Source organism: Corvus hawaiiensis, chromosome 20 (assembly GCF_020740725.1).
Source record: "Corvus hawaiiensis isolate bCorHaw1 chromosome 20, bCorHaw1.pri.cur, whole genome shotgun sequence".
Classification (NCBI taxonomy): Eukaryota; Metazoa; Chordata; class Aves; order Passeriformes; family Corvidae; genus Corvus; species Corvus hawaiiensis.
In genome coordinates, this window is record NC_063232.1 from 5,464,317 (window position 1) to 5,489,447 (window position 25,131).

The 25,131-nt window shown below is 44.0% G+C and overlaps 2 protein-coding genes and 1 long non-coding RNA gene across 3 annotated transcripts; 2 read left to right on the forward strand and 1 right to left on the reverse strand.

Annotated features, from left to right (window-relative positions):
• Positions 1-2,226: 2,226 nt before the first annotated feature.
• PSPH (phosphoserine phosphatase) lies at positions 2,227-6,738 on the forward strand. Its single transcript, XM_048324203.1, has 5 exons — positions 2,227-2,487; positions 3,163-3,297; positions 4,806-4,951; positions 5,662-5,810; positions 6,552-6,738. The coding sequence occupies exons 1-5, from the start codon at positions 2,267-2,269 to the stop codon at positions 6,660-6,662; spliced, it is 762 nt and encodes a 253-aa protein (XP_048180160.1). The 5' UTR covers positions 2,227-2,266; the 3' UTR covers positions 6,663-6,738.
• A 3,768-nt stretch (positions 6,739-10,506) lies between these two features.
• NIPSNAP2 (nipsnap homolog 2) lies at positions 10,507-23,895 on the reverse strand. The gene is made up of 10 exons (XM_048324201.1): positions 23,789-23,895; positions 20,133-20,272; positions 20,005-20,050; positions 17,231-17,325; positions 15,314-15,384; positions 14,836-14,976; positions 14,403-14,434; positions 13,203-13,297; positions 12,361-12,444; positions 10,507-11,656 (listed from the first exon to the last, which is right to left on the reverse strand). Exons 1-10 carry the CDS (start codon positions 23,872-23,874, stop codon positions 11,592-11,594), a joined length of 855 nt encoding a protein of 284 aa, XP_048180158.1. The 5' UTR covers positions 23,875-23,895; the 3' UTR covers positions 10,507-11,591.
• Positions 12,439-19,871, forward strand: LOC125336094. Its single transcript, XR_007207648.1, has 2 exons — positions 12,439-12,636; positions 17,439-19,871. It is a non-coding gene; the product is annotated as an uncharacterized LOC125336094 (long non-coding RNA).
• Positions 23,896-25,131: the final 1,236 nt, after the last annotated feature.

A 25,131-nucleotide genomic window follows, 5' to 3' on the forward strand; every position in this document is an offset into this window, starting at 1 on the left:
GTCATTTTTAGACAACATAAGCCACAATCTGACGCTATTTTCAAAGAGTTATTGCGCAGAGTAAGAAGAGGACTGGGTTAATTCCAACTATGACTCCACAATAATTCTTCCTCTAACTTCTTTATTTGTCCATCAGAGTGCAAAGTCCCCCACAGCTTTCATGTCATCATTGTTAGGACCATCCAGCAGGAAAGGAGCATGGGAAGTGTGGATATCAGAGAGAAGGAAATGTTAACATTTCATCATTCCTGCTCCCAACGCGCGTTTGGAGCGATAACGTTTCTCTGGGAGAGATTAAAGACCTGTATCCAGACCTAAATTCCAGGTTGTCACCGAGCAATCACGTCACAGAGCAGTGTCCCCACATGGTGACATTGCCTCATGGTGTGGCAGTGTTGCAGTGCAGCCCCAGGTGAGGCAACGATGGCTTTGCATAAGAAGGGCTCGGTGCTGGAACACCATGACGCCAATGTCACGCCCCAGGGATGCCTGCCCTGGAATCACAGCCCTGCTGCTTGGAAAACCAGGATATTTCACTGCAAACACAAACACAGCCCTCTGCAGTCCATGGCAAGTCAAGGCTAAAGCAAACGTGGAATTCATGTGTCACCTGCCCAGCCACTGCCAAGCCTTACCTCAGGACTGGCCTCGGTCCACCAAGCCTTACCTCAGAACTGGGCTCTGGCACAGGGAAGTTTTGATGTCCATGGCCACATTTCTTTTATGTGCTGTGCTGATGGCTTATGACTATTTTTCTTACATGTCCAGTGCAGTCTTTGTAGAAAAAAATAAAACCCCACATGGCCTGCAGCAAATAATCCTTTAGTCGTGATCCTAAGGCTAGACTGGAGTTTAATGGTGTGTCCATGCACCGGTGGCAGAGTTCTGCCAAACTGCAGTCCAGAGGTGCTCTGTAAAAGCCCTTTTCTGGGATAGCTCCTCTATTGCCACACACTCCCCTCAAGGGTAGCAGAAAAGCCCCCACAAAAAAGTCCTGTCTGATGGCTGCCTGTACCTTTCACGTCGCTTTGTGTCTCTGTTCCTTGCTCATTCACATCTCCCTGTTTGTCAGACAGAATCTCTCCTACAGACACAGCTCCTGGCTATCACAACAGGTTTCACCACTCAGGCTGGGTGGTTTTGTTTAGACAGATTTCCACCTTTCTGGAGCATTGTCTTTTATTCCACGCACAAGAGCAGATGAGAGAGGTGTGTGTTCTACGTTTGTAGTGCTGATGGTAATTTCTCATAAAGCCTTTTGTATCCCAATATTCACCACATCCTGGGACAGAACCCAAAGGTTCTTGTTCCTGCTTTGACCATTAGTAAGAGGAAAACAAAAAATGAAAGGATATAAAGACATCCATAATTCTTAAGAATGTGCTGTTGTTTTTCCCCCATCCCAGAAAAAGAGCCTGAAACCCAGATCAATCATACAGGACATGTTCTGAGAGATGTCTGAGAGATTAGAAGAAACAAAAACTTTTAGAAAAATCTGGGAAGTGAGATAAAAATGAAGCCGTTGTTTGTGTCTAAATGTAGATTAGTAAATAGTAAAATCCACACTGAATTAGTTCCCCTATGAGAGGATGAAGCACAAGGTGAGTAGGGGTGAATAAGAAGATACTTAACTCCTCAAGTGCTCAACATATTGAAGTGGACAGATCTAAAAGGGAAGAAAATAAACTTTTGAGAGGGACTGTTACGGAAAATGTGATGTCTTGATGGGTTGAGTGAAGTTCTCAAAGGCCAAGGGTTTGATGGATTTTATGAAAGGCTAATCCCCAATGCTAATAGCCTGATCTTTTATTAATGAGGATGTAGGAGAGGATCTAACCCTTTATGCTTTAGGGACAACCACTCATTGATAGGTTTAGGATAGTTTGCAATCAGTCCTTAGGGCCTGGGTGTCCTGCAGCAACCATTGTGACACCCCAGCCTGGGACAGATGAGAAATCAAGACCCACCTGAGATGAAACAGAACCCTGCAATCCCACACAGCACTTGGCAGCCCGGTGCCTCAGCCAATGCCAAGGATTACAACCTTGAACCCATGAACATCAATGGGCTGAGGCAGCAGGGAGCAAATCAGCAGCTGCCCAGGCCTCCACGGCCCACCTGGAGCACAGGGTGACCATCAGTAGGCAGCAACAGCTGGGAGCAAATCAGCAGCTGAGCCAGACCTCCACCGCCATTCCCCCTGGGATAAAAGCTGGCGACCAGGCTGTGCTCGTCCCTTCTTGCACGCATCAGAGCAGCAGCACCAATGGCTCAGGAAACAGTGCACTACTCCCACTCAGAGAAAGACTTCATCTTGTCTCCTCACAGTAAGAAGGCTACCAAAAGGATGGCATCCCTCATGGAGCTGAAGGAGATCTTCCGCAGCGCCGATGCCGTGTGCTTCGACGTGGACAGCACCGTCATCAGGGAGGAGGGCATCGATGAGCTCGCCAAGTTCTGTGGGGTCGGGGATGCCGTGGCAGAGATGTACGTATGGCTGGGGGGAGCTCGGACAGGGGCAGGCAAAAATAGCCACGGATAAGATTAATCTGTGATAATGAATTTATCATTCCCGGTCATTTGATTCAATCGTACGTTACTGCAGTTGAAAAAGGGGTTGGGGTAATAAGTGGAGTTGATGCGTGATGAAGTAACTTGTTTGGGAATTGTGAGGCCACCCAACAAAACTGTACTGGCATAAATTCTCCAGTGATAGTTTTGATAGACTGAGAGCAGCCCTCATCATTAAACTCGGCTAAGCACTACCAAACACTGTTATGGACCAGCAAACCCTTACCATGAGATGGATGAGAGGGGACAGCTCTCCCAACCCATCTCTGAGGCTGAGGCTGGGAAACAGCACAAGTTGAAGCTTGTAGCAAAAGCTCTGTTAAATTCAGAGAAGGGCACCTGAGCTGCAGCTCAGGAATATGGTCCCAGTATGGCATCCCAGAAAGAATGGAGCCATTTTCCTTTGCCTCCCTGGTTCTCCCATCCATGGAGATCTCCTTCCAGTGGATGCCACCAATCTTTTAGCTCAGTATAATCTCCAACCTCTGCTCTCTTACCTGGTTCCTTGTCATTCTTTGTTATTGCTCTGTTGCTGGGAGAAGCCTCAGCTTGTGAAGTGTCACTGATTTGGTGTTTTGGCTGTCCCCTCAGGACCCGCAGAGCCATGGGTGGCACTGTGACATTCAAGGCAGCTCTGACAGCACGATTAGGTCTCATCCGGCCCTCCTATGAACAAGTGCAGAAATTAATATCTGACAACCCACCTCAGCTAACTCCAGGAATAAGGTAAGAATTTAATTTTTTTTTTTTTTTAAGTATTCAGGAAGCAGATAGGATAAATAAACCAAATTCTGTGTCATCAGTGATGCTGTAAGATCACAGAGCTGGTTTCCTGCTCCATCTCCATGCTGGATGTGTACCAAGCTTGGATCAGGAGCCTGACTTAATGGCAAGTGGTTAACAACCCATGGAAAAAGAAAAGTCTTAGATATCACCTGGCACCTTGGCTGGCAAGCTCAGATCCTGGCTTGAGGATTAAAGGGGCGTGGGAAAGAATCTGTTCAATCACTGGTTTTTCAGGGGTGATGGGACTGGGAGGAGATTTAATACCTCCTTAAATTTGGTCTAGTCTGCAGCTCTTTTACCTCTCTCTGACTCCCCTCAGTACAGTCACACCCCTGGCTCAGTTTAGGGCATCCTTTGCTCAGAGCTACTCATTCTGAACTCTCTAAAAACACTAAACACCTCTTGTATTAAGCAAACACACATAAATACATGTATTCATTCATCCTGAGGTTTGGAATGACCATTAACTATTTAAACTGAAAAGCTCTGGGGATTTTTTTCCCCCTATTCAAATTGTTTCCAACAATTGAAAATAATTACTACAAAATTTGACCATAGCTTCAAGTCTAAAATATTTTTAGTATATAACAGGAATTGAAGATGATACTGTGCTTGTATTTTGTCTTTTTTCTGTAGAAGACAGAGCAAGAGGTAATGACAAAGAGAACATTGTTTCCTTGTTCAGGATCATGTGATTTTCCTTTTCAGTCCTTCCCTTTTCTTCCTCCTTTTCAGTCCTTCCCTTTTCTTCCTCCTTTTCAGGCCTTCCCTTTCTTCCTCCTTTTCTGTGTGTCCTGCTTTGAGCCTCTGCTTTGCTTGTCAGTCTTTAGTGTTTCTGCTCTTGCTGCTACCACTTCCTTGCTCCCCTTGCTGCAGGCTGGTCTTCCTGCCTCCAGAGCCAAATCCCCCAAACTTTTCACTGCCTTCAAGTCCTGCTGACATGAACTGGGGCCACAAACTTCTCTTTTTGATTCCTTTTCTGTAGCTGGTGCCCTCTTCTAAAGATGGCATCGATGTCCAGCATCTGGTGAACCAACCCTGAGCTAGAAAACATTTGCACTTTGCACTTTTCAGCCAACTTTTTGCATTTTGGAGCAGTGGCTTTATCTCACATTCCCTGCTTTTTGCTGCATTCCAGATTCATTTTCTTGCTGTTGTTTTACTTCAGAAAAAAAGTCTGAACTGGATCTGCTCTCGCTTGTTCAAGGGAACTAATGTGAAAGTGGAAAGAAAACATTTTTAGGGAGTGCTTGTTTTTGAGGAATTAAATGATGGCTTTGTCCAGCTCTTTGCAGCCAGGTGTGTGCACAAACAGAGGGAAAGAAGGAAAAGCTTTGGGCAGCAGAGATGGATGGAGCTGGAAAGCAGCACACACCCAAACTAAGCTGGACTAGCACAAAGCCTGGTTTAGGAAGGATTTATTTGACCTTTGTGCTCTCTCTTCTCAGGGAGCTGGTGAGCAGACTCCACCAACGAGGGGTTCAGGTGTTCTTGGTCTCTGGGGGGTTTCAGAGCATTGTGGAACACGTGGCCTTGCAGCTGAACATTCCCACAGCAAACGTCTTTGCCAACAGGCTCAAGTTCTACTTCAACGGTGAGAGTCCCCTCAAATCTCCTTTCTCTGCTAATTAATGGCACTTTTTTGGTTCCCACTGTCAGATATTGGGTAGCAGGCACTGTGCTGTTATTAATGCAGCTAATTGCAAGCAGGAAAATTACAAAACCTTACGAAAAAGCAGCTCAGGTAATTTTCAATGTAAAAAATAGAGCTGCAGTTACTTTTTAATTGTTGTGCCAAAGGTAAAACTTGTTACAGCTGCTGAGAGCAGAGTTTCATTTTCTCCTGCTCCTTCAAGTTAAAAGAGTTCCTTACACTGAGCTGCTCTCACAAACCTCCCTTTCAGTGGCTTTTTGTAGCAGAGCTGCTCTGGATTTTAAGCCAGAGTGCCCAAGCAGAGCTGTAGTTAGTGAGGTTGTTCCTTACTCAGGGCTTCCTACACTGTGTCTGCATCATCCTGGATGCTGCTTTTGGGATGTTCACACCAGAGTGGCTGGGAATGGATCTGTACCACTGCCCTGACAGGTTTCTGTTTTTCTCTGAAAATGTCTCTATTTTTCTTTGAAAATCCCTCCACTGAAGACTTGGGTGAAATCCCAGTCTTAAACTTACCTTGGAATTATTTATTTGGGACGCTGTGAGGTTTACAGGACTGCATGCAATGAAGTGAAGACCACAGGCAGAGATATTTCTTCATTTCCAAGAAAATATCTGTATTTCCAGCTTGTCCTTCCATTGTTTTCTAGGAGAATATGCAGGATTTGATGAAACACAACCAACAGCTGAATCAGGGGGGAAAGGAAAGGTTATCAGTCATCTGAAAGAACAGTTCCATTTCAAGAAAGTGGTTATGATTGGAGATGGAGCTACAGACATGGAAGCCTGCCCCCCTGGAGTGAGTATTGCAGAAATCCTGAATTCCTTCTGAGCAAATCCTTTGGGGAAAAACAAGAGTGAGGTTTGGATTCTTTAATTTAAAAAAATAACAGAAAGACAACTTTTATAGATGTTCCAGGGGAGAGATTTTAATTCCATCTTCCCCTTCAGCTCCTTTCCCCACACAAAAGTCCCCCAAATACCCCAAAGCAGCTCAGGATTTGTTGAATGCTTTCCACCTCAAGGCAAAAAAAAAAAAAAAAAAAAAGGCAAAAAAAAAAAAAAAAAAAGCTGGCAGTGGAAATTTTAAACCGTGCACTTTCACTGCAGGGGGTTTGGTGAGATGTAGAAATGATGATTGCTCTGGTTAATGATTGAGGACAGGGTTAATGTTTGCTTTTGGTATCTCTCAGATGAGGTAAACAGAGGTAAGATAAACAGCAGAGGGGTAATTGTGGGATGCTCGTGCATGATCCAATGTTTACTTGCTCTTGGATGGTATTGCATCACATTTGCATCAGATTCTCAGTAAAATCTCACCTCTGAACAATCTGGAAGCTATAAGGAACTGAGAAAAACTCCAGTAACCAAAGTGCTGCAGAATTAATGGTCAATAAATCTGAAAAGTGAACGTGCAAAGGAAAACAGGGCAGGGAGGAATGCTGTGATTTTAAAATCCAATCTTAAAAGCAAACTTTAATTACTGAGAAGCTCCATGGGCCTGCACTAATCAATGTGGCCATTCCTTGTGTTTCTCCAGGATTGCTTCATTGGATTTGGAGGCAATGTAGTCAGAAAGCAAGTAAAGGAGAAAGCAAAGTGGTACATCACCCACTTCGACGAATTGCTAAAGGAACTGGAAGAGCGATAAATCCTCGTGTAAAATAATCTATTTAACACCTGTAAATCCATTATTCAATGCCATTAAACATTTATTTGTTTGCAAACTTGTGGGCTGGAGTTTTTGATGATTCTGGCAGTTGGGCACCTTCCACTCTGGCTCGTGTGGCAAATGGCGCCGTTCTACTCAAATATGTTGTAATGAAAATGGTTAAGATTTTTTATACAGCTTTGCCATGGTGGAAGAAGGAAATTGATTATTTACTTCCAAGTGAAGTCCAGACATAGAAAATAATAAATTAAGAATACCTTAATGGATTATCTCCTGGTCAATATTGCACATCTGTTGTTTCATCTGTAATGCCTTTACTTATTTTGGGTGGCAAAAAAAGAACAGGGCCACAAACAAAAACTTTACCTAAATAATAATAATAATAATAATAACAAATAATTCAGGCTAAAAGCTGAACAGTTTGGCAAGTACCTTTCACTGCACAGAATCTCAGGAGCAGGTTAATCAGTGAACAGGTGGAAAACATCACTAAATATCTCTGATTTCATTAAATTATGGCTACAGAGAACCTGAGCTGCCTCAGTTGCTCAACCTGTCTGGGACAGGAGTTGCATGGAAATCTGAGACAGATCCAACGTTCATCCCTGTCCAAGAAACATCTTCAGGTGAGGGACAGAGTGGTTCCCATCCTTCATTAAAACATTCCAACCAAACTCCAAACTGGTGATTTTGTGAAGTGGTCCCACTGTTTGTGGAACTGTTTTGTTTATTTACCAACCCACCCCCATCAGCTGTAAATGGAAGGGAGTGAATTCATCAACCTGTCAAGGAAATTCTGGGAAACTTCAGTCCCTTCCTCTGCCTCCAACGTGGATTAACCACCCTTAAACTCTGCTAGAGTTAAGCCTGACCTGTTCTGAGAATTCCTCTGAGCTCCTGCTGATGGGTCCTGGTTTCTTACGGAGTCTCTTTAGTGTCTGATCCAAGAGAACACACCTGGTAAATGCTGACAACTCTCCTGAGTGTGTTTTTCACATTGTGGGACTTTCATTTTCCTGACTTGTGAGAATCTCACCTGTGAAGATGTAAAAATCTTTACCAGTGTTAAAATACACCCCACCTTCCACTTCCTTCCATCCCCACAACACACAGGAGAAAGATGGGTAAACGTGACATGATTTGTGCTGGAAAAAAAATCTCTGCAGAGGTTTTTATCTTCTATGTGCTTACAAAGAGTCCCAGTATTTTTCCAGAAACTGAAGTCTGGCAATTCTCTTTAACCCCACCACATATTTCTGGGTGGAACAGAAACAAGTGATGCCCTTACCTTCCCAAATGTCACATTGTCTTATAATAATCACTGCTTTTCACTACTAGCACTGAATTTGCTTAATTTATTATGATTACATCAAGGTGCCACGAGACAGCTGCTGCCCTATTGTTAAAGCATCACCAACAATTAAAGCAAATACTGGATTTGTTCATTCTGTGACATCGTTGGGGAGGATATGGGGGAAAGAGGAGTTAACACAGCCCAGAGTGAGGGGTGCAGCTCTCATTGATGCTCTCAAAAGGTTTTGGCTTGCAGTTACAACAGCATTTAATAGTAGAGAAGAAGGGTTAAAAGAAAACAAATCCAGAACCAGAAAACAAATCCAGAACCAAACTTGTGATGCTTTTTGGAGCAAGGCAGACATGCAAGAGCCACAGAGGATCTGTCAGAGTTTGGCAAACCCCACAAAAGCCAAGGCAGACAATGGCTGGCAGCACTCCCCAGAACTTCTGGGAGTGTTAAAGATGGGCTCTTTGAAATTCTTCCTGAGAAAAGTCCCAGCCAGCTCCCAGGGCAGCTCCTGGACAATCCTGCTTTTGTTCAGGCAAGGCTGCATGAGCAGGGCAAGTCTGAAGTCCTTCTGCTCCCACCATATCTCTGTGCAATCCCCCAGTTAGGAAGTGAAGGAGTTTGTTTGCTGTTTTTTATGGAATTCAAAGGCCACAAAGGAAATAAATCTGACATGGAGCTGATCAGCTGGAGCTCCAGGCACTGGGACACGGCTCAGGGCTCTGAAATTCCCCCAGTGCCCCAGCCAGGAGCTCTGGAAGGGATGTTAACATTCACAGCAGGAGCTTCTGCCAGTCGGGGCACTATGGAAACTGTGGGGCCGTGCCAGGGATTTCACAACAGCTCTTTAGGTCAGACTGGCTTAGAAAAAAATCCCCCCCTCCCCTTCCACTGGGCAAATACTAAGGCTGACCTCTAGCCCAAGAGGTAGCAGGAGGATTGCTGAGCTCAGTGAGAGGCTCAGCTGTTTTGTCTGTGAAATAGTGGAAAAAACCCAGCAGGGAATAAAGCAGGGTGAGGAAAGTTTCAGTGTTACAGATTTGCCTGGACACATCCCAGCCCAGCAGGGCAAAGTCTGGGGAGCAGCACAGGTCACACAGGGAGGAGCTGGTCTCCAGGTGGGTCTCCTGACCACCTGCCTTCATATAAAGCCTCTTAATGTGATTATTCAATGAGGCAGAATTGCTTTAAACTATAGATTTGCATGAGGGACAGTTTGCAGCCTTCTCCAGGACAACTAAACCCGAGTTTTAATTGTGTTGTTGCAGTGGGACAAGAGTTGAGAGTTGCCAGAGACCCTTCCAGGCCTTGTCCCCCACTTTTCAACCCTTCAGTTCTGAACTCCAGCAGTTCTGCTGTAAGAAATGCTGGGGGATTGCTTGTCCAAGGAAAACTTAGACTCAGCCATGGAATTAAGAGGGAAAATCCCAACAGTGTTCACAGAACCAGGCAAAACCAAGCTCAGGCAAAGGGAAGCAAGGAAAGCTTGGCATTACCCATTTCCATTTGAGTTTACATTGCTATCTGTAAGGAAAATAACAGGAACTATTTAATCTGCAGGTAAAATACCAGGAATTAACCCTGAAGGCAGCCAGAGCACAAGCAGGAAGCTCAAAATGAGGGGAGGCACATCCAGAACACATCAGGGCAGCTCCAGGGGGAGCTCAGAGCCTGGGAGTGGGTGAGGGACCTGCAACTCTTGTGATGTCTCCCCCAAAACTTTGTGGCCCTTGAACAGCAAGAGCTGTGCCAGGCAGAATGTAATTCCTGGTGAAGGTAAAAACCATGGATTGCATCAGAACACACAAAATCCTGCAGCTCCAAAAATGCTTTTTGGTGTTTGCCTCTGGCTGAGATCGCTGGGTGTGGGTTACAAGGACAATTCTCCAGGGAAAAGAAATCTGGGAGGATGCTGGGAGAGGTAACAAGGACTGGAAGCTGATATTGACATCTCTTTTTTCCTTCTGGAGCTGAAAAGTAGCCCCAAAAGTCTGGAAAAATGGCAGCCCCAGGTGATCTCACTGCTCAGGGCTCATTTGTGAGAAGGATCAGCTCAAATGATTTCCTTGGCTCACTGAGCAACTTTAAGCTGATACAGCACAGAATTTGACTCAGTAAAATCCCATCACCACTTGACAACAGGAGGAAAATATAAACCCAGACAAGAACCAGATCAAATATTGACTTTGTTCAAGAGGAAATTCGAGGGGAGGCATGAGTGCGGTGTATTTCATGAAAGCAGAAACCACACCTGAAAAATGCAGCATAATTTGTGGAGAAAAATGAGAAGGAAAAGTGTTTTGTTATTTATCACCACAGCACTCAGGACCTCTGGAACACTCAGCAAAATGGGATGCGATGGAAAGATTGTAAATTCCCTTTGGAGAAGGAGAGCAGAACATGGGAAATGCTGTCCCTGAACCAGAGATATTGCTGAAATATTCTAAATTTTCCATACTAAACATTGCAAGAGGAGAGAAAACACAGGTGGTGCAATACATAGGAGGTGCCAGCAAAAAGTGAAAATTAAAAGGATTTTATTGACTGATATGTTCTTCCTGAAAACTTCTTGAAATGTACAAACTGGACATTCAGAACTGATTTGTACATTCAGTATGTTACACTGATTCTTGGAGCCACGAGAGAGAGAGAGAATATTACTGTCACTTACAGGATGTTCACATCGTTGCAGACACCAAAAAGTGTGGATACATTCTAGTCTAGAAGTGAAACCAAAACAGAACTGGACACCATGGTACACGGAAATGCCAATCCCACTGACCCCACATGCGCCAGCTTCACACACCAACCCAGCCACAGGGAGTGCCACCCCCTCCTCCAAGTCTGAATCAGCACTGCTTATTAAATTCAACCCCTTTTCCCAGATTTCAGAGCTGTTTGGGGAGGGAAATGCTTTGGAGTGAATCGATTCCCTGCAGGGTGTTCAGCCAACCACGTCTTGGCAGTGTCTGTGGGGAAAGCGTGGGTCACCCTGCGTGGGATTAATTCCAGGGGGAGGTACCAAGCAAATGTGTGCTCAGAAATCCTACAAATGCCCCTTTCTGGCCATAACCCATCTCCTGCCACACAGGATTATCCCCAATTAATGACTGGAGACAGAGACTTGCTGATTTCAGGCCTGCTCCACCAGCCAGGGGTTATTTCACAGCAACCCCAGCGCTTCTCGTTTTGTAATTTGAAATGAAATTCTCCTTTCTTCAGAGCTTCTCATTTCACTCCCATTTTTTTGTTTGTTTTTCAAAGCTGCAGTCATTAAATGCCTCACAGCAATGCTGTTACTGAGCTCTGGGCAGTGCCTGTGTGGCAGGAGATTTGAAATCCTGCAAGCCACACATTACCTGGGGAGCTGTCCCACAGATCTGGAGTTGTTTTCAATTCACCAACCTTTTAATCACAGTCTTGTATTGTTTTTTTCCCCCCCCTCAGAGCAGAAGGTCATGGGTTCTGGGTTCTGAAGAAAAGAGGTCTCTTTTATAAGCTCAATACAGTACTTTTATATTTCAGACTATGATATACAGTGTATACCATAAATTAAGACAAATACTTGTCACTTTATCTATGTAGGCACAAGAAAATCAGTGACTTTACTGAAGTGGAGAAATCTTCAAGGGTATCATGATTCTGGACTCCATCTCCTGAATAAGGGGCACTGAAAAAAAATGGAGAGAGCGTTTTATTTCACTGACAGAGTTCAGCATGTTCAGTAATCATCCCTGTAGCACGGTAGTTTTGGGAATAAATGACTTTAATATCATCTCTCTGCTCGTTTAAAGACAAATATTTCCATTCTTTTAACCAAAATGGAAGTGATCCTACATTTTTCTGGTGTAACTTCCTTTGAAATGTGCCCCGTGGAACCCAAAGCTGACATTCTTGGCACACTTCTGGGAGTTTTGTTATGACAGTTTTCTTTGATCTCAAACATCTCCTGGCTTTTAGTTCCAAAGTCTAAATTCCCTTTTCCCAGCAATGCATTTAACAAGGCTTCTGTGTTTAATGAAATATTCGAAATAATCATTTAATATAAAGGTAAATTTCACTCTTGGCTCCCTAAACCTTTGGACAAGCATTTACATAAATCTGTTCTTCCACAGAAGCGCTGGTATAAAAATCTAATATTAATGCAGCAATTTCTTAGCACTTGGGCAACTTCTCCAACTACAACCAGCTGCAAAATTCACTTTACAGCTCAGTGCAATGTCCCTCTGTGCCCTCACAGAATTAAAACTGACACACAAACACGATTCCCCCTGAGATAAAGAACTTTTTCTCCCAGTGGGATGTGCTGAGGAGCAGAGAGGATGGCACAGCCCAAAGTCTGCCCCCAGCATTCCAGAGGAGTTAATGGGTTACCTGTGTAATAGACCAGTTCATCCCAGCCCGGTTTATGCCACGCTGCATTCCTTATATCTTCCCTGGTTTGCAGGTCTTTGTAAGCTGGGAAAACAAGCACAAAGTGACTCCTTTTCCTTCTGAACAGGAACAGATCCCTTAAAAGCATTCCAAGGAGGAATCAGGAGGCTGGGAACAGCGGGAAGAAGAAAGGCAGGAGTTCTCTGCCAGAAGGAAAAGCTCCCAGAGCAGGACAAACAGAAGGAGCTGGGGAAGAGACAGAATTCCTGGACACAGGTAAGATAATAAGAGCAGGGGTACAGCTGTACATAATATTCTGAATTGTTGGGATATTTAGAAAAAACGGAGTGATTTCTAACAAATTATCATTTTTCAAGCTGAAACAATCCTAAGGTGTTTATAAACATGAATGCACACAGAAAGCCAGAACACCTCCAGGCAGGTATGGAAATAAATGCCTGACTTTTCTGACTTTCTTTTCTGCAGCTGTGGTAAATGTGAGGCTTGAAATGGAACTGTAAAAACCTGATTTCAGCATGAATTGGGATGGCAGGGTCAGGGCTGTGGGACTGAGAGCAAACAGAAGGGGACAGGAGAAACTGTGGCAGAAACAGAAGAAAACATGAAATGTTTATTTCTTGTTTGGTGAAGAATAAATTTGCCTACACAAAAATTTTTTAAAAAATCAACAAATTAAAAAATCAACAAATTAGGGAAAGAAAAAAAAATATTAAAACCCAATTTGTAAGACGCTCCCTTTGCCTTGTGTAAAAATGTTTCCTCCTGGGCTGAAGCAGTGAAAGAAAAAAGCAGGAAAAAAGCAGAAAAGAACAGGAATTTACCCCAAAGGTGATGGACCATGTAGAGCTGTCCAATCTGGGAGAAAAATCCCCCAACTGCTTCATTACTGTCCTGTCGGAAGCGAATTGCACGAGCCCTGCAGAGGAACAAAGAGACATCAGAACCTGCAGGTCTGGGGAGGAAATCAGGGAAAACTGGAAGGGAAACAGAGTGGAAGGGAGGCTGGAATGTCAAATTGCATTTGTTGCACATTTCAGCAATTAAAGGTAAGAAAAAAATCTGCAGCACCCTTGTTTTCAGCACTAAGTAATTAAGATTTACCTCTTGTCTTGTTAGGCATGCATTAAAATTGGAGGCTACATTTACACTAAACTTGGCATGAATCATTTTTCAACCAGATTCAGGATCAAGATAATTGCTGGAACAGTGTCAAGTGGCCTTTTCATAGCAGGTTTTATAACTAAATCCTGAAGTTTTAGTCATATCAGCTTTGCCACATTAATTTTCTACAGATTCTGACTTTTTATTCATGTGGATCTTTGCATAAATAAGACAAATATTTCTCTTGTTGGATCTTATAAAACAGATTTCTTACCAGTAGAGATGTGCCTATTTTATAAAAAAGTTCTAAATTCGATTTGTTCAAATGATTGTAATTGAAAAAATTGTATCAATGACAAATCTGAAAATCTAAGTCCTCACCTTTGTCCAAATAATTGAAAATGCTCCAAATTGTTTAACTATCAACCAGCAGAATTGCAAGTACAGTGAGTGTAAATTGAAATAAGGTTAAAAATAAGACAAAATCAGAAGCATATAATCAATAGAAAACTGTCTCAAATACTTCTAACCTATATATTAAAATAACAAATGTGCTGCTCAGCAGCTTTTCAAGCAGCAACTTGACTTTAAAAGCCTGAAGAGCCAAGATTTAAGCTAAAAGTGGTCTTGTAAAAGATGACCCAAGTCTCCCAGAGGAACTGCCACCCTTTCCAAGCAGCTTTCTGCTGAAAATCCATGGTTTTTGCAGCAAACTAAAACAGTTCTGGGAAGCAAAACCAAACCAGAGCGTTGTTTGTGCACAAAATTCCTTTTCCTTTCCTCAAAGGGTCACAGGACTGTCTGACCAGTGGTGCAAGTGCAGCAGCAGCCCCTGAACTGGGGGATTTGGTGGCTTTGGTGCTTTTTCTACACCTGCACCTCTCAACCTGGAGCACACCAGGGCTGAAGGCAACACTTACCAGTAATTGCCCCACTCAATCATTGTTCCAGGCTGCAAGAACAACAGACACTGTTAAAACTGCAGTTAAAAAACCCCCAAAATACAATTTTCACACCGATTCTGTATGGAAACCACTCTGCATTAACACAGTGCCTTCCTTTTGAGTGATAAGAATATAAAAATAATCTCTAATTGTTCTGTTTACCACCTCTTAGTCATCTCTGAAGCATCCCTCAAAGCAACCACAGGGTTTCAGCCCTGCAGACATCAGGATCTTGCTGGAGCCTGCCTTCACTTCAGACCCCACACTTTGAGAGCAGCACTGACTCAGAAATCAGCTTTGATAAGAAGAAGATTTTTCACACAAGCTCAGTTGGCCATAAACACCCTTAGAAGGTTTTAGGACAGCACAGAGCTTCAAAAATAATAGAAGAAATAAAATTTAAACTTACTCTGAGTTGATAAGATCTCAGTTCATAAATATTAGGGCCATCTCTGGGAACAGGTTCATTCCAGAAGCTGAACTCCAGCAGCAGCTGGTTCTTACGGGAGAGGAGCATGTTACCCCTTTCCTTACGGAATTCTATGAATTCCTAAAAAAATAATGTGGGAATTGGGTCAAATTCTTCAACAACAAACAGCAGGACACCATATGGTGGCTTGGATTTTTGGTTTTTTAATGCTATCAGGCTTGTGGGACAGTGAAATCCTTAAAGGAATCTGGATTCTCCTTGGTGAATCTGAGAATTCCAAGGATTTACACGTGACGTGTTCAGGAATTAAACCTGAATGTGACAATAAATCCTTTCTCAAAGAGGTTTCTGGGCTTGTACAGGAAGGGATGAGACACTTTAATATCTAAATCTGCATTTTTTTTTTGCTCTGCCTGTTCTTTGCTCTCTCCTGAGTAAGAAAATCAGTGGTTTTTACCTTATTTTGACGAAGTTTGCTCATGACCTCATTGAGAGCTGGGTAACCTCCCTCATATCTCCACAAATGAACTGAAACAGAGAAAATTAAACTTTTTCGAGGGATGTCCCAGACCAGTGGTAAATCTTCTGGAAAAATCACGCTATAAAATGCTCTTCACATTACAGAATTATACAAAAACAGAAACCAGGCAGCAGGTTTGAAAACAAGATTTTCATTCATGAAAGCACTACACATTGGGATAATTTAAGGATAATGGCATCATCTGCTTTTTGAAAGGGGTTCTCTTGGAAAATTTTGCAATTTACTCTGAGGGTAACAGGGAAATTTCTGAAAGGACTTTTTGTTGCCATGCTAGTAAGATGTGATGACTTGACATGACTGTTATTGAAATTAAGGTTCAGTTGAAGAGGATGACTTAGTTCCAAAAACGTGCTTTATACCAATTTCATCTAAGAGCAGTGGAGGGGCAGATTTTCAGTTCAGTAAATTACTCCAGCACAAAAGCAAGACACTTTCTGTAGGACATGAAAAACGATGCAAATGTTATTTGTGAGCTCAACATTAATAAAAGCAGAAGATAACTGAACATTAGCCAGGATTTCCCCCACAAAAACAACTTCAGGACATGTATTTATGTTTGTATCTAAATTTTTTACAAAGCATTCCCTCTGTAAAAAATCAGAACCAACCCCTTTAATAAATCACAGAAAGATGTATTTACAAGCATTTAGTGTAGCAAGGCAATAATTTCACCTCACAGAATCATAAAAAACTATTTTCTCCCCTCTTAAGCAGCTCTGTGCCTTTTCCAAGAGAGCAAACAAGGCTGATGGGAGGCACTTCCCCGTGAGAGCAGATTTATCCTCCTGCTTCTGCTGCCTCAGCCCCAGGGCAGATTTGATGGATCCATCTGATATTAACCCAGCACTGAACAAGTCAAACCCCATAATCTGCTTTATTCCAGTGCTGCAAGAACACTTCCAAGGCAGGCTGGGGATGCAGTGACAGATCCAGCCTGTGTTCATCTGTTACAAAAGCAGCCACTGAGGCTTGCCTAAGGAATTCCCATTTCAATTGTCCTCGTTGCCCAATTCCCCTTCAGCTTGCAGGGTTGGCTCTCAGACACTGTTTGGTTTATCTGCTGTTAATTCTCTGCATTTGTTCAGTGTCAATATTGCAATATGCTGGCAGTGCAAGGAGAATTAATGTGTGCAGGAGTTTATTTTTTAAGTAGGAAGCAACAGCACCGATCCTGGCACAACTGTAACAGAACCTCTATGGATTTGGATCTGTGGCTTCCCATTCCTTCCAATTCCCAGGGTGTTTTCCAGGTTTTCTCTCTACACTGGACTCTTTGGAGTTACCTCTGTAGCAGCTCTTCAGTCATGCCTAGTTCCAGTTTGTTTTCATAGTTAGGCAGTATCCTCGTATGAACATGAACAGAAATATTTTTACTTTCCCCCGGTAAAATTTAATGTTAAGTTTACAATGCAGATGGGTTGGAATGATTTGCATTTCATTACCATACAGCAATTACAGTCTGAAAGCCTGAGCAAAGCTTTTATACTGCCCAAGGAGGGATAAACTCTGGCTTTGCAAGAGTTACCCTAAAATATTCAGGAACTGTGTCCACAGGACTATATTTTACAAGCATTTCCCCAAAACCTGTTAATTTTAACAACCATCACCACCTGGAAAACAAGAAAATATATTAAAAATGAGACAAAATTGAAGGAATGAACACTTTGCTGTCCAACCCAGCACGACAAAAGCAAGACAAACAGCTGAGAAGTGATGCACACACCCCCTCAGTGGACACACTGCCAACAGGCTTTGAGTGTCAACAGAGATGATTTAAAAGAAGAAACCTGCCAAGCACATGGGTTTACATTGGGTTGTACTTCTATCTCCTACCAGCCTGATCTTGCTCTCCGTACCACGTGTTCCAAGTCCCCACCAGAGCACAAGGGTAGTGTTTTTCTTCATGAATCTTTGGCAGCACCTCTTGACTTGAAAACAAGGAACACAGACACTGGGTTGCATTGCCTTCAGGGAGGCCACAGTCGATATATGAATAACACAGCATCATGCTAGGAACATTCACAAGGTTTATTTTGCACAGGAGAAAGCTGAAATATCAAATTCTGCTACGCAGGAGGAAGGTGGCTACACCCTCGTGGAGAATTAAGGTGAGTGTTACCATTTTCTTAGAATCTTTAACAAAGGATTCTTTGGATGAAGGAAATTAGGTTTATCTAAATAATTATGTCTATCTAAAAGGTTATCCAGCATATCAGGAAAACAAATATCAGGATATCTCACAGAAAATTCAGCTTAAAGGGGTGATTTTCTTGAGGAAAAGCTTTTCTTTGCTTGAGGAAAAGCTCCCCTCAAGGGGGGGAGAATGCACAGAAATAAGAAAGCACAGTCTTCTAAACCAGTTACACTTGCTGAGCTGAATGAATAAAAATAATGTGATAAATGAAATAATGGCTGTACCTCAGAGTATTGCTTTTTAATTTCAAAAAGCACTCTTACTTTGAGGCAACTTACCCACTAACCAACAGTGAAACTGCCTTAAAAATACCTCCAAAACACGATTTCTGGCTGACTGTTCCCAGGATTTCTAACACTCTTTCCAACTTTACAAGTGGCCCACATTAGCAGGAGGAAATTAGGTTTTGCTGATTGCTGACTTGGCCAAGACAGCTTTCCCTGCACTGTGCCTTGATGAATAAGTCAATTAGTCTGGTTGAACTCTGCCTTTTCTGTTTTTCCCTGAATAATTATCCTTCTTCCTCAGTTTGGCTCACAGGCAACGAGTCTCTGCACAGTATCAAGTAATAAAAAGTAGGCTGGGCTGGGGTTGGGAGTCATTAGAGATGAGTTTTCCTCTCGATTCTGCCACTGACTTTCCACACAACCTTGAGCAAATCTCATTACCAATTTGTACCTCGACGTTTTCTCACTAGCCAGTGTAAATAATATGATAAATGACTCTCCAAGGACATTCTCAAGGATGTTTCACCATCAGTTCATTTCTGCAGAGCAGAATGAGGTCCTGGAAAGGCAGCTTTGAAGAGGAATGGTAGATTATTGCATAATTCTACCATATATTGTTGCAAATTAAGAGAAAAAATGCCCACAGAACACCTTTTTAAAAACACCTGTCCCTAATTCTTCAGAAGGGCTCCTTAACCACAGTAATTTCTGAAATACTCTTGTAATTGTCTTCATTACATTATTTCTTAATAACTAATGACTAATCCTCATTCTGATTTGATATAGAATTAACCTGTTCTTTTTTTTTGTTTTTTATTTAGGAAGAGGCAGGAGGAATTAAGAGAGGCTTAATTTTGTTTATTACTTTACTCAAGTTGTCTCCTTCCCTGAAATACTTCAATTTGCTTTGGAAAGAATCAATCCAACCACACATATTTCATCTGACTGCTGTCAGCAGTTTCTTTCTTTGCTGTTTGTCTCTTTCCTTGAAAATAGAAATCTCTGCTCTCACTCAGTGTTTAGGCAGCTCATGAAATACTGCACAGAAGTGGTTCCCTGCCTTGAGTAATTGGACATGTTTATATTCAGCTTTTAAACAGCAAGCTGGCTGAATGCTAATTGTCCTTTACTGTGTATCTATTTTTTAAACAACAAAAAAGCTAAAAATACCTTGATTGAATGTTATTCTAGTGGCTTTTTATGCTTCTACAGCAGGGAAAACTGGGTTATCCAGCCCAACACAAGAAGGCACAAAGGTGACAGATGAGCTGTGCAGCCACCCAGTAACAGCTGAGGACATGAACTGGGAGCTGGGACTTCTTCCCCTCCCTCCAGCCCAGCTGCTGTGCTCACACTTCAAAGCTGGTTGTCGTTATCCTGAGAATGTTTTATTTCACTGGCAAGTTGGGCACTGTCAGTGAGAAAAGCACTGCTGGGTGCGAGGCTCACTCCATCCCCAAATTTAACCACACAGCTCTTTCAGGGCTCCAGAGGGGGGATTGTGCAGGCAGAAAAGGAGTAGTATTTCTGCACTTTCACCCTTAAAGCAGTCCATTTCAAATGGGATTAACTCCTACATGTTCTAAAGCTGGAACTTTTTGGGAAAGCTGTCACAGTGCTGCTCTCATTGGAGGGAATCACCCCGAAGCAGAGACCATATCCAAGGGTTTGTGTAACTCCTTAGGAGCAGCTCAGCAACAGGAGTTGTGAAAGGGACATTAAAAAGCTGAGAGGAAATCAACCCCTGGGTTTGTAACATCTCAAAGTTCTACTTGAGTTTAACACTGGTGTAATTTTATTTACCAGTGATCTCTCTTTCCTTTCAGTGCAGAGACAAAACCCATCCTCAACCTGGCAGCTGCAGAGGGAATGCCAACATTCCACCTTTCCCTGCATGCATCAGCAACTTTAAGACCACTAAGGGAAGGGGGAAAGCTGTTCCAATAAATATCCCAAAGCTCTCACAACAGGAATCCTCCTCAACTGCAGCTTAGAAAATGACACCTCCAAGAGGAAAGTGGGGTGAACTGAGTAGAGGATTTTTTGCTCTTTCGTTAGCATCTATTTAATACCAAATCCTAAAAAAGCAGAATTTTGTCACCTCCCCTCTACACAGTTACGGTATTTGCCAATTTACAGATCAACTCAACATGCCTAAAAGGTGAAAAGAGAACTCACACACTTACCAGAGCTTGTTGTAGGCCTCTAGACATTCAGGTTTGACATTGTGAACTGCAACAACAACAACAGGGACGTGAGACAGGCAGGGACAGAGGGGAGGAACGGTGCTGCTGAGCACAAAGCCATCACTCACACTGGAGTTTGTACAGACTGCTGGTCTCTCTTTTGGCCAGGAGGTTGGAGTGGGCGTCTTTCCTGGGATCGACTTTGCGCACGAAGAGGGATTTTAACCAGCTCTCCTCACGGGCTCTGTGGGCCGAGGAGCCCAGCCCCCTGCAGGGAACAAGGACAGGGCACTGAGCCTCTGGAATTCCCACCAGGCAGGGAAGGCAGCCATGAGTTTAATGCAAATTATAGTATCACAACATACAGTTACATATTGCTAAAACTTCCCACTGAGTCTTTTCCCAGCAAGGCAAAGGGGGCTCATTCCCCAGGGAGATTTATCATTTCACTAGATACAGTTAACCACACATTATCCATGGTTATTCCCTGTGCAATGGATACTTTTGCTGCCTATTTATCCTCTTTTTAGCCCATTGTCTTTGCCCAGGGCTGGGTCTGCCCTCGTGTGAACAGTCAGGAGTGAAAAAGAGGAAAGAAAACCGTGCAGAAGGAAAACTGCATACAGCGTAAAAGGGAAAGGAACTGCCCTGTGTTCCTGTGCAGAAAAATGAAATGTCTTTCAAGAGGAAAAACAGCATGAAAGACTAATTTGGGAAAAAAGATGAGTGGTAGGAAACAACCAGCCAAGAAATATTTCAATTCCAGATTCTGGCAACTGCATCATGTAGGGACACAGATCCAGGCTCTTTGTACAACATCCATGTTTCCCTTGCCTCGAAACACATGAATTTCACTGTCTTTTCTTATCTCATCTTCATTCAGCTTCTCCAAGTACATTTTCCAAATAATACCAGCTCCCTTTACATCAGAGCACACAAACCAAGTGATAACTGTGATTTTTTTTTTAAGTGATGTGTTAAAAGAATTATTCTTCTTTTCCAGATGACCAGGACAGGGAATCTGATGCATTTAACTGATCCTCTACAATGTCTGACAAGCTCAAATGTTTTTGCTTCTTTCTCCTAAGATCACTTCCTTCAATTTGCCTTTTTTTGACAGCCCCATAGTAGCCACTGTGAAGAAAATTAATTCTGTCACAAGCTTCTAGTGAAATTCTAAAGTATCAAATGTGGTATTTATACCACATATATTTACTTGTAAGCTGGAAATTTCAGCCTTTTCCTGCCTCAGATGTCAACTTTTCACCCTTAATTACTGACTTGGAGATGCAGAAGACAGCTGGATCTCCAGCCTAAAGCTTTCTTTCAGGGGAAAAAAAAAAAAAAACAGGGAAAGAAAATCTCAATTTCATTTGAGAAAAATATCCCACTGGACACACCTGTATTACACAAAAGCAGTTTTTTACAACAATCCACCTTTTAGTCTGAAAAGAACATAATGACCTGGTTCTGCCCATGGGAGCAGGATGGAGGAGCAGGAAAGTACTTCACAGCAGAGAAACAACAACTGCAGCTGAGATGACCTTAAGCATGAAGAAATAATTTGTAAATACTGGTGAGTTTATTGAAAATGGTGCCCTCCCTGGCCCTGAGCACACACACAAACATGTGGCTGTGCTGGAAGCCAAGCAGCTATTCCTGAGTGCAGGCATTTGAAGGGCATTCCATGATAAGGCTGCTGCTGGAATGGCCTGGAGCGGAGCTTTCTCCGAGCTCAGAGCACAGGGCTAAACCCCACCTCAGAAATCCAAGTTAAAAAGTTCCCTCAAATTAAACCCTCACTGGGCTCCAGGAGGCAGAACTCAACCCCAGCCCTGCAATACTCAGACCTGTAAACTCTCAGCATCCCCTGCCCTTTATTAAACAAAGTTAGCAAAGCAGTATTTAGAAAACTACTCTTCGAGGATCATTGTTTGCAGCAAACTTTGAAGATGAAAGAGAGAAATAATCATGATTAATTTCCTAATCATCATTTTTGTGAACTTCAGCAGCAGCGGGAATAAGCTGGAGCTACAGGGACAACTCTGAAAAGCAAATTTCTTTGCTATTAGGAGAATCTCATGACTTGAATGTTAAACTGCACCTAAAAGTGGAGGTATGGCTAATTTTCAAAACAGTGACAGGAGTAATACTTTACACAGTTATGGAAAATCTTTTCCCCAGCAGCTGGAAAGCTCCTCATGAGCACTGACTAACAAATCACAACTAAATATTCACCTCACTTACAATAAAGGTAACAGGCTAAGTTTATTAAAGCAGATGTTCACTGCACCCAAACTGAGATGCAAGGGCCTGGTTTTTAATCCATATCCTAAAATACCACTGTCATCCCAGACTCCCACAAACCAAGAAGCCCTGAACTGATCACTGGTTCAATTTTGTGGGCAGTGTGTACCCAAAATTAGCTCTGGAGGAGCAGGGAGCCAATTCATGTCTTTAAACAGCTGTGAGCATCAACTTGTCTTTGGTAGCAAGTTCTCATCCTGCAAATATTAACTGTGAGCTTTGCTTTCTTGCTACAAAGGTTGGGCTGTGAATGCAAAAGGCTAACACTGAATAGCTTGCTTAGATTAGATTAAAAATGTCAGGGAAAATACTTCTTTTCACTTAGCTCCTACTTTAGCACAAAATATAAACTGGGTAGGAGACACCAGGTGAAGTATTTAGATTTTTTAATAACCCATGTCTGCCTGGAAGAGAAAGAAAAACAACTTGTCTATCGTTTGACAGTGTTTGATCTGTGGTCTGAACAAAGTTTATTTGAAACTAAAATAACCCCAAAACATGCACCTCTCAACATACTCCTTGAACAGCTGCTTGCAGGGATGCTTTTAGTCTTGCCTATTCTGAGGCTTGAGGCAGCAGCTTTCCCCGTTTCAAAGAAAGGGAGGAAAAACCGTGTAAATCCATCCCAGCTTGGGAATTCCTGTGTTTCCAGCACCCTGTGCCAGTTTCCTACAGCTGGAAGGTACCCCAGGAGCTGTGTGTGTGTCTGCACCTCGGGCAGCCGTTCACACAGAGATGCAAATCTCTGCACCCCAAAACTTGATGGATGTGCCTCTCTCTGTGCCCTGGCACCAGGACAGGGGTGCGTGCACATCCCAGCTCCCATGGGAAGCACAGATACACCAGCCCTGACTCCCAAGGGGGTTTCTATGTGTGGCTGTGCATGGTGAAGGCAGGAAGATGCCGGGGTGTGCAGTCACGCACCCCGACCCTGAGGAAACATGGATTTTTGGGCTGTGCACCCTGTTGCTTGGAGGAGTTGGGATAGAGAGCTGTTGCACGCCCTGATCCTGGAGGGATAGCGCGGTGCGGAGCATCCAGGTACTTAAATCCCAGGAATACATGTGAGCACGGCGGCTGGGCACCCCGAAAGCCGTGGCTGTGGGGTGCCCTGTTACATGCGGGGGTGTCCATGCAGGGGCGGGGGGTGCGTGCGGGGATGAGGTGTCGCTGCCCCCTGAGCCCGGCGGCCGGTTCGTCCTGGCAGGTCAGCGGCGCGGCCATCCTCCCACCCAGGGGCGGACTCGGACTCGGGAAGGAAGGGGCCGGCCTTGCGGCCCGTGACCTTGAGGGACACCCCGCCGCCTCGCACTCCCCGCCCCAGGCCCGGCCGCTGCCCCGCCAGCGGGGCGCCATTTCCAGCCTGGGAAGGGGACGCTCTGCGCGGCGGGGCGCCGGGTGGCTCGGGCGGCGCCGGCTCCGCGGGCAGCCTCCCCCGGCGGCCCCGTCCCGCCCGCCTCGCCCCCTCAGGGCTCACCTGAGGGCCAGCCCGGCGCCGGGCGGCAGGCGCGGCACGGCGGGCGCTCCCGCCAGGCTCCGCCGCAGCAGCACTCGCGCCGCCATCTTGCTCCCGCCGCCTCCCTCCTGGGCCGGGGGCTGCGGCCACGCCCCCTGGCGGGCAGCGCCGCCTGCGCATGCGCGGCTGAGGCGGCCCCGGGACCCCTTCAGGGCCCCTCAGCTGAGGGGAGACCCCCGGCCCCGGCTTTGGGGGACCAAGCCAGGTTTAGGGGGGACTCAGACCGCTTTGGGGACCGCTACTCAGACAAAGGGGGGCCCCAGCCCCGGTTTTGGGGACCCAGCTGCATTTGGGGGGACCCCAGCCATAGTTTTGGGGAGGGACACACTTGGATTTAGGGGGATCCCCCCAAGCCCCGGTTTTGAGGCCCCCAGTTTGGAGGCCTCTGGTCAGATTTAGGGGAATCCCAGCCCCAGTTTTGGGGATCCCAGCCCTGGGTTCTGGGGGACACAGTTGGATTTAGGGGACCCCCCAGCCCTGGTTTGTTGTTCTCTGAGTACATTTTTCACTCGCTGGCAGCTGAAGGGTTTTCCTCACACCGCTCCGCTATACTCAGAGGTATTTTGGCTGAGGAGGAGGTGTGTGCTGGCATTGAATCCTTAAATAACTTCAAATTAAGGATAAAGTGATAATTAGGGTAATAATTAAAGGGTAGTTCTAAAAGCAACAAGCCAATAAACACAGAAAGCAGTCAATGACTAATCCTTATCATTTCACATAACACCTATAATGATTCTATCTTGGCCCTATAAACTTTCCCTTCCCATTTTAGGATTTTTCTATCAGCACTCTCTGAGACTAATCCTGAAGATAACACATATGATGTGCTTTAACATCACAAAAGTACAATCTACAATTGCCATCACTCTATTAAAGAGCACAGTCTGATGTGTAATTTGTTTTTAGTCACATTTCGATCTGACAGCATGGCAAATTCTTCAGCAACCCTCCCAGAGCCTACACTGGAAAAATGATAACCTTCTGTGATGACTCAATCTTAGAGGAAAAAAAATATGGCATTTTCACTGCTACTCAAAGGAAATCACAAGAAATACAAGAAAATATTTACTTTCCTAATTAGATGTAGACGCAACCTATTAAGCAAACAGGAAACCTTTTCTATTTCTTACATTTATCTAGTTATTAGACCACTCATATCCCATATATTGAGGGTCAAGTTCTGCTTGGATACAACTTCAGTGCATTTCCTACAGCCCAGGGCCGAATTCTACCCCATACCCAAATTCTCCCAATCTTTGCTTGGATGAAGTTTTACGTTTTACATTCACCTGGGGAGGAGTCTG

Coding starts and splice junctions, on each gene's coding strand:
- NIPSNAP2 (XM_048324201.1), bottom strand. CDS start 23,874: ATGGCGGCGCGAGTGCTGCTGCGGCGGAGCCTGGCGGGAGCGCCCGCC. Junction 20,273..23,788: donor GGCGCCGGGCTGGCCCTCAG/GTGAGCCCTGAG, acceptor TGTTCCCTGCAG/GGGGCTGGGCTCCTCGGCCC. Junction 11,657..12,360: donor TGAACTGGTCTATTACACAG/GTAACCCATTAA, acceptor ATTTTTTTTCAG/TGCCCCTTATTCAGGAGATG.
- PSPH (XM_048324203.1), top strand. CDS start 2,267: ATGGCTCAGGAAACAGTGCACTACTCCCACTCAGAGAAAGACTTCATC. Junction 2,488..3,162: donor GGGGATGCCGTGGCAGAGAT/GTACGTATGGCT, acceptor CTGTCCCCTCAG/GACCCGCAGAGCCATGGGTG. Junction 3,298..4,805: donor CAGCTAACTCCAGGAATAAG/GTAAGAATTTAA, acceptor CTCTCTTCTCAG/GGAGCTGGTGAGCAGACTCC.